At 39.7% G+C, this 12,689-nt stretch overlaps 1 protein-coding gene across 1 annotated transcript; it reads right to left on the bottom strand.

Annotated features, from left to right (window-relative positions):
- Positions 1–3,859: 3,859 nt before the first annotated feature.
- LOC115583817 (histone H2B 1/2) lies at positions 3,860–4,507 on the bottom strand. The gene has a single exon (XM_030421007.1). It carries the CDS (start codon positions 4,480–4,482, stop codon positions 4,108–4,110), a length of 375 nt encoding a protein of 124 aa, XP_030276867.1. The 5' UTR covers positions 4,483–4,507; the 3' UTR covers positions 3,860–4,107.
- Positions 4,508–12,689: the final 8,182 nt, after the last annotated feature.

The following is a 12,689-nucleotide window of genomic DNA, read 5'->3' as shown; positions in this document are numbered from 1 at the left end:
ATGCAGTCCAAGAATGGGATTTAAACTGTCGGAATTTGCATTTTACATGAATTAATTCAGTCAGTCAGTCTGTTAATTGTTTGATGAATTAATTGAACGAGTAGTTAATTAATTAATTCAGTATTTTTAGAAATTAATTAATTGATTATTTACTTCACATTTTACCATCCTAATTCTGATCACATTGAAGCCTTAGAACAGTGATCATCAACCAGATCCGACCTGCTGAACCTCCAAATCCGGCCCATGACCGGATTCCAAAATTGTGAGGATCAAAGAGAAAATATTGTGTGGTCCCCGCTATTAAAGCAACAGACAAAAACAACTGAGACTGAAATAACTATCAGAAATCCCCACCTTTTAAGACTCTCACTCTGTTTACATTAAAAAATGAGGACAAACTTGCTGCGCTGTTCAACATTTATTGTTTTACATACTGTTCCTCTTTGACATAATTTTTCCATATGCCCTTGTTTAACATTTGTTTTTATTTCAAAGTCTCACCAGCAAGCTACAAACTAACAGACTTGTCAGTACAAAAAGAAAAGAAGAAAAAACAACTGGCATAACTTAAAAGGGCATGGTAAATACCGTGCTAACAGAACAAAACAAAAGTCACAAATAATGTGTGGCACATCAAATGAAACGTCGAGTAGGCTAGACCAGCGGTTTCAAATCACAAGGCTAAAATAGGCTACTCACACCTGCTTAATTGGAGAAATTATATTTCCCCTCTGACACCAACTTTTTCACATCAGGCTTTGCAGCTGTCAGACTGATGTGCAAAGAGTTCATCTTGGAGAACGCAGCCTCGCAGGTGTAGGTTGAGCCGATCGTGAATGGATCACGCACTAATCCAAAAACATCCCTGGAAATGACGAAGTTATCAAATCTGGCAGAGAAGTTGTCCTTTAATTGTGTGATTAACTTCTTCATCTTGTCTGTAACGTTGCTTTCTCCCACTGTCTTCAGTAGCCTCCCTGACAACAAATCTGCGTGGAACAGATCACGTTTGTTCCAAAAGGCATCAAGTTATTTCACCATATCCACCACGGATTTTTCTTTTCCTTGTAGCTGGAGATTGAGTGTGTTCAAATGGGAAAAGAATGTCCGTCGAAAATGCAACGTTGCACATGTATTCTCTGTCTTGTATGATGCGGCCGCTTTTGATTTACTTTGTTTAAAAAAAAACAATCCACTCCTTGGACTTTGAGTTCATCAAAGAGCTCCGGTGCTCTGCCCCTACTGAGCCAGCGCATGTCATTGTGGAGTAACAGCTCATCTTAAGAAGCTTGAGATTCCAGCACAAATTTGTGGACCAGGTGGTGCTGCATGCTTGAATTCCCTCTGATGTAGTTAATAATTTTCATTTTCTCCACACCTCTTTGAGCTCCCCACTTAGTTTTGCGCACAGCACACTTTGATGGATAATACAGTGACATGCGTTTTAGGAGCGACAGTCTTTATTCTGCTCACCAGACCCCTGTTTTTGCCAGTCGTGGCAGGTTGACTTTATCCAAGGAGAATCCATGCTTTTAAAAAAAATTCTCCAGTTTTCCAAAGATAATGTCATGGTGTTGTCTTCCAGTAGAAGCAATGCCAGCAGCTCCTCTCGGAAATCTTTGCCATCACAATATCTGACAAAAACGCACAACTGTGAAATGTCAGTGTCGGACTCATCAATAGCCAGCGATACGTATTTGGCTCCCTCGATCGCGTCAATACCAAGTCGATGGACACCCTCCACCACGACATGGACACAACGTTCAGTAGTTGAAGCAGACAGAGGTATCTGTGTAACAGTTGCAATGATTCTGTCCATGGATTTGTCGGGGGCAAGTTCCTCCAGAATGGTGACCATGCAAACCTCAGCCTCAGTAAATGGCCTGTTATGTTCGGAAAGCACCCAGGCAGCCTGTAGAGATGCACACGTTACCCCCTCTTGGTCAGTTAAAGCTTGAGTAATAATTCCACTGGCACGGGAGTAGGCAGATTTCAATGTGCCAAGTTTTCCCTGATGGGCCTCTGACTGCTTGGGATATGACTCCCTGAAACTTGCATGCTTCGTGTTGTGGCGACGCCACAGATTATGTTCTTTAGCAACAGCAACTGTTTCACTGCAAATGAGGCATACAGGCAATAGGCGATTTGAGGGGGGATGCTCTCCCCCTTGTTAGCAAAATTACCAAAAAGCATCCCCCTTGTTAACCTGACATCACTCTCCATCCCCTAGTAGCAGATGGTGCGTTACAAATTACAAGTGGCCGCGATCAGCTCCAGCACACTGTGGAGTCGAGCCAGGCACGACAGCTTCGCGATTCGGCTACCTGGTTTAATTTTGACGAAAGCCACAACAAGCTGCACAGAGCAGATCGTGCCAACAGGAAGTCAGAGACACAGGAACGGCATAGAGTGTCCGTCAATTTTCAAAATAAAACACCCTGTGCAGACTCCCAATTTTATGAAAACGAAAAATTACCAGATCAACAAAGTCGGGCAGTCAAAAGGCTTCTGAAACGTTCCAGCTATGAATCTTGTTGTCTTTCAGTCATGGTTTCATACATTCATGGTATGATGCCGTGCGGAGGGTGGAATAATACCTGCAGCAGACACACATTTTTATTTTCAGTAATGTTAAAGTTTTTTCAGAGATGAGTTTTTTCTGACAGTTTAATATTAATAGTAAGTTTGCTATTTATGTTCTAAAACTAAATATTACTTTTTCTGAGTGTTTTTAGTGTGTCGGTTCAGAACATGGTGGCTTATGTTATGTTGGTAATTGTCATTTTTGTGCTGGTTTATAGTTTAATCATTAGTGGGGTAGCTGTTACATTTCCTGACACCAGCTGTTTTATCCCCATTGAAACACACCCTGCAGGAGTGACTTTCTCCATTCTGTATTTGTAGTTTTTAAATATAAGGTTTTCATACCGGACAATATATATGCTGATAGCAATATCGATATCACCCACTTAAAAGTCAAATATGTTCAATATTTCCCTCAAATAAAGATTAACGTTAAAGGAAACTACCTGAACTGAAATTAGTCTGTGGAAACTAGGATTTTCTTCTTAACTGAACTTTTATTTTGAAGTTCCTCATCAGAAACTTAAGATTTTGTGTTTATTTTATGTTGGATTAATCATTCACACAGATAAAATGTCATGGCCTCCATCTTCTAAGGCTTGATCTGAATTAGGATGGTAAAATTAATTAATCAATTAATTAATTAATTAATTGCTTAAATGCTCAATTAATTAATTAATTATCAAATAGTTTAATAAATTAATCAATCAAGTAACAGACTGATTGACTGATTGAATTTGTGTGAAATTGCAAATTGTGTTCATAAGTATTTGCTTTTATTTCTGTTCTGACACTGAATTACCGTAATATCCACTATAAACAGGCACCACAAAATAACTGGGGGCTAGGTTGACCTGGATTTTCAGAGGGGAGACGGGCTTGACCACAGCTTTGTGTTTCTATTGATCAGTGGGTTTATGAATTGCATGTAGACATAGTAACATTTTGGGAGGGCCAGAAGCAAAAGACTTTCTGGATATCAATCCAAATATTTCTTTGTTCAAGTGTTGAGCTAAACAGACAATGTAACTAGTTATATTGGATGTGGCAGCTCAGCCCTGTGAAATAATACAAGTCAATGGAGTGAACTTTATAAAGCGCCATTCAACAAAGTGCTGTGAGTTAATGCCTCTCATTTAACCATTCACACAGGTATGAAAATATTTGGGTAACAGATAGCTACCAAAAACATTGTATGCAATGTTCTGATGATTATAAACGTTAACTACTCCATATGTGTAGTATACAGGTAGGCACCAAACCACCATATGTATTTTTATAATGTTTTATTAGGTGTTTACAGTTACCAATGTATGCAACTCTTTTACAGTGATGATAAATGATTGTACTATTTCACAAGGCTGAGGTTCCACAGCCAATGTGGCGGCACACGCGACAGACGTATTACATTAATATTTGTTCCACTTTTCCGGCACACAGCTGATTGACGGAACATGTCTTTTCAGAGGAGGTGGTGGCTCTTAGAAGAGCCTTTGGGTTGTTGTAGATGTCAGGTGGGGTTTACTTGGAGCTGGTGTACTTGGTGACGGCCTTGGTTCCCTCAGACACGGCGTGCTTGGCCAGCTCACCGGGCAGCAGCAGGCGGACGGCGGTCTGGATCTCCCTGGAGGTGATGGTGGAGCGCTTGTTGTAGTGAGCCAGACGGGAGGCCTCACCGGCGATGCGCTCGAAGATGTCACTGACGAAGGAGTTCATGATGCCCATGGCCTTGGAGGAGATGCCTGTGTCGGGGTGCACTTGCTTGAGCACCTTGTATACGTAGATGGCGTAGCTCTCCTTCCTGGTCTTTCTCCTTTTCTTGCCTCCTTTTCCGGCGGTTTTTGTCACCGCTTTCTTGGAGCCCTTCTTGGGGGCAGACTTCGCTGGTTCAGGCATCTTTCTGTCTTCGCTTGAATCAACGATGGATATGTTTCAGCGCTGAGAGCAACTCTTTTGTATAGACCACATGTAAATACTACTGTGTCATCTCCCTCCTGTGATTGGTTGAGCTGCTCGCTGTGGTCTCGCGGTGGAGGATGGAGTCTCCAACTCGGAGACCAGCGAGAGCTGCAGCAGAAGGACGTGATTAAACTATCTGTGAGCAACAGAAAGGAAACACTTCGGGAAAGACTCGTTCGGTGGGACCGCAGACCACACAGCCCCAGTCTTCTCGATTTATTAGGTCTTTGATATGAAAACATGAACTGTATGGAAGGCCACAAGTGTCACAGTAATAGTAACAAAGCCTCAAACTAATTGTACAATAAACACAACTATTAATGAATTAGTTTACACTGAATTTATTAACCAATAATAGACTAAATAACGAAGTAACTAATTATTTGATGATGTAATGGGCCATAAAAAGAGGAATAATGAATAGAATTTACAAATGAAATATTGATTCATCAATGAATAGTTCAAATTAAAAAAAGGATTTACAAAAACATTAAACAGTCAATAAGTAAATCCTTGAGGAATGAATAATTGAATTCATAAATAAATAATGGAATTTAAAAATCTATTTAGAATAGGTAAAAAAAAAAAGAGCTGGATTTCCATTTACAAACTACTTTCTCATTTCCTATTAGCTATTCCAACCTTTCGATCACACTTGAGCTGGTAAAACAAGGTAAAACCATGCAAATTAGATTTTTAAATTTAATTATTTATCTATAAATACATTTATGCATTTTCTAATTTGAACAATATTCATAGATGGATTGTTGTATAAATACTATTCAATTCCCCTTTTTACTGCCCATTAAAATGACAAATAGCTTTGCAATTTAGTGTGTTTATTAATAGATTGATACATTAATTTTTACAATTGGTTAAATGTTTTATTAGTATTTCTGTGACACTTATATAGGACTAAAGGTGCCACAACTAAATAAATAAATACACCATTATATCATTAATTAAATGTGTCATTAATTAATTAATTGTGTCATTAATTCATTAAAATTGGAATTAAATGTGTCGTTAATTCATTAAAATATCAATTCATTTCATGTAAAAAAAAAACAAAAAAACATATAATTATTTCACTATTTAATTAATTATTTCATGGTCCTGTGTTGCAGTGCTTCATGAATTTATTTTATCTGTCAAACTCACTTATCAAAGTCGATGGGCAGTTCCTAACACCTGATTGGCTACCCTGCACATCAAGTCAAGGCAAACTGATTCCAGATAATGGATTGATGCAATCAAACAAAACTTTATTGGCAATGCTGTGGAAGGCTTGGTCCCCCGCTAGCCACACTGTCGATACAGAGTGCGAGGTGCAGGATGTAGCATCCCCGGCTGAATGATGGTCAGACTCTCTAACTTATGGTCCAAACTGTTTATTACAGGAACCTTGTACACTCACGAACACACCTTCGAACACCTCATCTCCGTTCCTCTGTACCGACAGGATAGCTGAGCTAATGCTAATTAGCGTTCCCGCTAGCTCAAACATGCTATATCAAACTGTACAAATCTGTAAAAGTTACAATCTGAATTAAACATTAAACATGTCATGAAGCGATATGACAACAAACCCTGTGCCCAAGGCCGTTTCTGTCTTTTTGGGGGCCCTATGCAAGATGCTGTTTGGGGGCCCCCTATTTTGTCAAACTACGATGGACAGATTCCTAACCTTTTTGGGTGAACCATAAAGATGCAGCAATCTATTACATTTTAAGAGGAAAACAGGCTAGAGTCGTGAAAACCTCTCTCAAATTAAAATCAAACATCTTAAGTTAACCCACACTAGTAAGTTGAACTGATAGAAAATGATAATACAAGGTAAACAATAGGGATCCTTGATAGATCAATAAATGAAACTGATGGAGTGTTCCTCAATTTAATTTTATTTCAAGCTGACATTAAACATATGACATACATACACCCAAAACTAAAGTTAAAGTTGTAGAGAAAATAAAATACGCTATTACTTAGAAAAGAAAATCACAATGAGCCAGCATCCATATCAATATGTAAACAATAAAAACAAAAAAACTAACAAGAATAATACTGTTAAGGTAGTAAGGAACCTTTCAAATGTAACACAAGCCCTTCAGGACCAACACAATAAACCAGCATACAATAAAAATGCAACAATAAAAACAAACAAACAATAAAAACAATACTTTAAAGGAACAATACAGAACTATATAACACAATCACACCACTTTGTGATGATTATCAGTATCATCTGAGTCTTGTGTTTTAAGCAGATCTACCCTAAGCCCCATCTCAAAATTTCTGCTTCCTTGCCAGCATATGAGAGCTGCTTGTCAATCTCTGGTGCTGAAGGCGGCAGTGCTGCTTCCTGTTCTGCGGCTCCAAAATACTTCAGAATTGCTCCTGCAAAGACGAAACTCCTCAGGTTACCAAGCAAAACAGATCCTAAGCAAATATTCATACTATATAATTGAGTCATGTTACACTAATGGAGAAATTCATAATCTTTTTTTATTTTAAACCTTGCAATATACAGCACAGTGTCCCTTTAAAGCATGCACCCAATTTCAAAGTCACTTTTAAGCAGTTTTAAAGAGTTATAAAACAAAGATAAATGACTGATGAGCTTTATGTGATATTGAAGGAATATCTTAGTTTATATTTCACAGAGTATTACAAAGTGAACTACTTGCTTAACTGATGATTTGGTCTTAACATATATTCTGTGGGCAGAACAAACGGTCCTATATAGTATAGTTCACTTTAAATTGACTTTAATTTGTGTTATTATGATTCTTTTGAATAAAACAAAGTAATACATCGAAAACATAACTAAATGTAGGCAAATTGTCACAATAAATATTCTAATAAATGTGGAAAAGAAAGACGCAACTAGCTCAGTAGTGTTAACAATAATCCACTCAGAGCAATAATTTACTGCCACAATAGTCCATAATAATTTACAGTAGGCCTGATATGCATTAGGGTTTTTTAGCACACTTCACATTAGAGACCTACAAACTGAGGAAACACTAAAATTGATAAATTATTCATAAAAACAATCCTAAAGTGATGTTATGTGACAAATATTGAAGAGCAGAGGAGGTCTATGACGGACCAGCAGCTCCACTGGATGAGGATACAGCAGACATGACAGATATCTGCCTAACACACACACCCTCCCTCACAAATATAATGCCAATGAACTGGACCTGCTGTGATTCACCAAAACGGGTGTCACTTCAGTCAATCAGAGTTATGGCATTCACATGTGAGATACATCTTATTTTAGCCCTCTCCTAAAGCAAACACTTAAGCTAGCTAAAAAAATCGGCATTTAGTGGAAAATGTCGGGGAGGACGTTTGAGAGTGGTGCCCAGAAAAGAAAAAAACTTATTAAGAAAGAGTTGGGCGAAAAATAATTACTGAAGAGCATCCGTATGCTTTTTAAAACCAGCTGCTGCTGAAGATGGACCCAGCACCAGGGGAAGCTCGCTATCTCACACACCGGAGGGAGCGGAGGAGCCGCAGGCCGCGCAGGTGGATGTAGCTGGAGAGGAGCAGGGGACCGCCCGCAGCAGTGGAGGGCAGGAGGAGGGGGGAGCACACGGGCCCCAGAGAGAGGACCAGGCTGCAAAGCAGTCAGGGGGAGACGAGTCAAATGACCCATGTAACAGTGACCCGGGCCGCAGGGGAAACAATACTGATGCAAAAGTGCGCGCTTATTGGGCGAAAATGGAGTCCTGTCAAAGTAACGATGCTAACATGATGGATCACACCCCATGCAAACATGTTCTATCCTTCTTAATTAATAGAGAGGTGTTAGTGGAGCCTGTTTCATATGTCCACGCTTGCTCTCCATGACTTCTCCACACCGGAGCGCACAACAAGGATGCGCTCCGACTCGGACTGCCCTTCCACCTGGACACCGCATACCTCGACCCCGTGCACGGCCAGAGTTTACCCTACACACGGTTCTCGTATTTCTCCTTTCACGGACTCCTCGGCGTGTGTGATTACTCCTTCAGCCTGCGTTCATCCGCAAAAGGAGCGGCTCGAGTGCGCTGCGTAAATGAAGGCCACGCGCGGCTCAGAAAGCATCTGCCGCAGGAGCTGAAAGACAAACGACTCAGCGAGGTGGAAACACTGCGGGTAGCTATTTACTATATCAATGTGGAGCCTGCTGGACTTGTATCGGGATGGAGGTGTCGCTTGGAGACGCGCGTAACTGCGCCGCTGCAGCAGAGGTCAGAGTGCAGCAATGATGGCCAATACTCGCTCAAGTTGGCACAGCCATATAAATGTGCCACAAAGTCAACCCAGTGGGAGACTTGGAGATCAGACGCTAAATTCAGATTAGCTGTTGTTAACGTAGTGCTAACTTGAGCCAGTGTGCAGGCGAAGTTGAGCGCACAGAAGGAGAGACTGAGAGCAAGAGTGAGTGATCTACAGCGCAGCCAGCAAGAGTCTGTGAGAGTGCAGGGGTTATTATTGCACCTTAAAACGCATACAAGCAAACATGCAAATACATTTATTAAGCACAGAATATATTTCTGTTTCCGCAAATTAAATTATGTTTTTAGATTATACTGCAAACCTCCTGTAAATGTTGCTCAGTTTCATCTTTTTGGCACCTGGCATTTGGCCATGTTGCTGTCATGGTGCTGAATGGAGTGTGTGTGTGCAGGTGCATGTGATTGGTTGACAGGGCCACTGAGGCCGGAGAAGAGGCTTCTACTTTGATCTGTTGCTGTTCTTCGCTTATGCTGTTATTAGTTACTATCAATGTTTGTGCAGACAGATGATGGTTGGTGATCTTTTTCATGATATCGTTTGAAATCAGGGCGGCTGTAGCTCAGTGGGTAGAGCTGAGGACTAGTGACCGGAAGGTCGCTGGTTCGAATCCCTGGCTCCCCTGAGCTACATGCTGAAGCATCCTTGAGCAAGATGCTGAACCCCAACAACAGCTCCTGATGTGCAGTTGGCAGTTAGTATCAGTAAGGGCCCTGCGATGAGCTGGCGACTCATCCAGGGAGTACCCTGGCCTTCGCCCATAGAGTCACTGGATTTGGCCCCAGTAACCCCGCTCCACCTTGAATAAGGTGGTATAAAAGCGGTAACATCACCTGCAACCCGCATGGATAAAGCGGAAGAAAACGAACGAACGTTTGAAATCATATTTGCACACATTTTGGTTTTATTATCACCATAAGTTGCTGTGTGTAGTTGTTAAAAAAAAGCGTATTGTGTTTATGCTCAAGTGGGCTCAGTGATATGTTAATAACAATATTTGGGTGTTTTCTGGCTCAAAGAGGGAAAATTCACTGTTGTATGTCTCGAAAGAAACTAATGCATTTTGTGATGTAGATTACCTAGATATTACGCTTTTTTAAAATGAGACTCTATAAATCGAGGGGATGGAGGGCCTACAAAACCTCTCAGCCCCGGGGCCTAACATTAGGTTAAGGCGGCCCTGCACATAATGAAAAAAAACCCATACCTTTATCCAGCGAGCGTTTTTCTTCATCGAGTTTCTTCTTTTTGCTGCGCCAGATGAATACGCTAGTTTGGACGCCATGCCGTGAATGACCTGAACTTACGGCTCGGCGCAATTCCCCGCCCCCTCCTAGTTTAGCAGTACTGGTCATCATAGCAACGCGGCGTGGTAGACACCAGATCTGACCAATCAATGGGCCAGGTGTCAGGTCCTTTTCACAGCTTTTCCTTCGGATCATTCCTCAGGTATTGCAGCGGACCTTGCAACTTGAGGGGGCCCCCTAGTGGCGTGGGGGCCCTATGCACCCGCATAGTCCGCTTATAGCAAGAAACGGCTCTGCCTGTGCCCTTTATCAGCCAGGTACTAAGTAAATCATTTTCATCATGTTCAGCAAAGACCATGCAGGCACACTTCCAACACGCAGACACACATGATTCACAAGAACACGGATGTTTTCAGGTCACAGCGAGACGCTTTCAAAATAAAAGTCCCACATTTAGGGTCTAATAATTAATGAAATAATAACCTGGCTTCAAAGAATAATAGTAAAACAAATGAAAACAAGATGTTCTTATTAATAATCATCACATTAAAGGTCATTTAAAAAGGACAAAATGTCAGATCAAGGGGATGTTCTACTTTCGGTTTCAAGACTTCAGACCAAAGCAATGGATTAGACTAAATTTGTGTTAGCCCCGCCCACTGACTTTGATGGGTGAGTTTGACAGACAAAATAAATTCATGAAGCACTGCAACACAGGACCATGAAATAATTAATTAAATAGTGAAATAATTATATATGTTTTTTACATAAAATGAATTGGTATTTTAATGAATTATTGACACATTTAATTCCAATTTTAATTAATTAATGACACATTTAATTAATTAATGATACATTTGATTAATTATTTAATGGTGTATTTATTTATTTAATTATGGCACTTTCAGTCCTCCATACTTATACACTGTAAAAAATGTCTGTAGAAATTACGGTAAAAAAACTGTCAATAGCAACAGTAAAATACCGTAAAATAAAGAATTGTATATCACTGTAGTAAATACATTAAAGAAATGTATTTACACAAAGAATTACCGTAAATCAAGAAACAGTAAATAACTTAAATTTTACGGCGTTACTAAGTAGAAAATATGGAATTTACTGTGAATGTTATAAAAAGTTTGCTAAATTCACGGTAAAATACCGTAATGTCACAAGCGTGTGACGGTATCATTCTGTCTGAATTACAGATTTTGCTGATGTTTACGTTTAAATTTACGGTACACAACCATTAAATCATACCATCATTTGTATAGAAAGTAGAATGTTAAAAAGTATGGTATATTTAAGCAATACATCATGACAGGCCGTGGTATGTGCTTATTATATCACAGTTAAGGGGCATTGTTCGGGCCGACACAAAGCACTTAATGCAATAGAAAACTATAAATGTTGTATTATTGTCAAAACACAGTGAATTAAGATAAGATTAACTTTATTGTCCCACAGGAAAACATAGGCCTACAACAATCGTTAGAGTTTATCATATAGAGTTTTATTGCAACATTGTTAACACATCCTTTTTAAATAATATGGAAGCCCATTTCCGCCACTTGATGAAAAAAAATTATTAAGTCAAAATTATGAGATAGCTAAGTCATAATTATGAGATACTAAGTCAAAGTATCTCATAATTTTTGTCAAGTGGCGGAAATGGGCTTCCATAAAATAATAGTATATTTTATTTTATATCTTTCTTTTGTATAGTGAAAACACAATTTCTATTTTTATTTTATTCTTGTACATGTCCTTTTTTTATTATATGTAAAACATGACAATGAAAACGTTGTTGTGTTTGTAGTTGTTCGTGTCAATAAAGCTTTATTGAATTGAGGACAGCGACAGAGAGAGAGAGAGAGAAAGAGAGAGAGAGAGAGAGAGAGAGAGAGAGAGAGATGACCGCTGAGTTAACGGAAGCTAGAAATTTGAATTTCAGTTCACCGCCATTGCTTCGCGCCCACAGGAGCAGTGTTTGTTGTTGTGACAGAGAGACAGACACACAGACACACAGCTAGATAGATAGATAGATAGATAGATAGATACAGACAGACAGACAAGACAGAGAAGAGAGAGAGAGAGAGAGAGAGAGAGAGAGAGGACCGCGAGTTAACGGAAGCTTGAAATTTCAGGTCACCGCCATTTCTTCGCGCCCACAGGAGCAGAGTCTCTTCTTCAGGTAAGCACATTCACAGCTCATTGAGACTGTCTGATTAACGTTAGCTAGCCGCAGAGCCACGTAAGCTCTTATTCGTTGACTTTCAAGCAGAGGAGTTCAGGTAGCTATATTTTAAAAGTTGCTGGACATGTCACTATCTGCTTTTTGCCGAATAAAAGAGTCACTTAAGGGCTCTGAGAAGTCGCTAACGTTAGCTACAGCTAACGTTGCTAATGCTAGAAAAATGTTTAGCTGTAACTTCTGTAGCAAGTCGGTTAAGACTTTGATAATGGAGAAACTGGTTTACTCTTAATAAAAGATGATACAAGGAGACTTGGATGTATTACGAAGGAAACATTTATTGACACTTGATCTAATCGAATTCAAAGATAACATAACAAGTGAGAATGATCCCTTTAACACCTTAGCCATACAAT

The sequence above is a fragment of the Sparus aurata genome, chromosome 1 (assembly GCF_900880675.1).
Source record: "Sparus aurata chromosome 1, fSpaAur1.1, whole genome shotgun sequence".
NCBI lineage: Eukaryota > Metazoa > Chordata > Actinopteri > Spariformes > Sparidae > Sparus > Sparus aurata.
Note: the sequence above shows the minus strand (reverse complement) of the source record. Positions and strands in the feature narration are given on the sequence as shown.

Excerpts from the sequence above, each read along its gene's own strand:
- LOC115583817 (XM_030421007.1), bottom strand. The coding sequence starts at position 4,482 with ATGCCTGAACCAGCGAAGTCTGCCCCCAAGAAGGGCTCCAAGAAAGCG.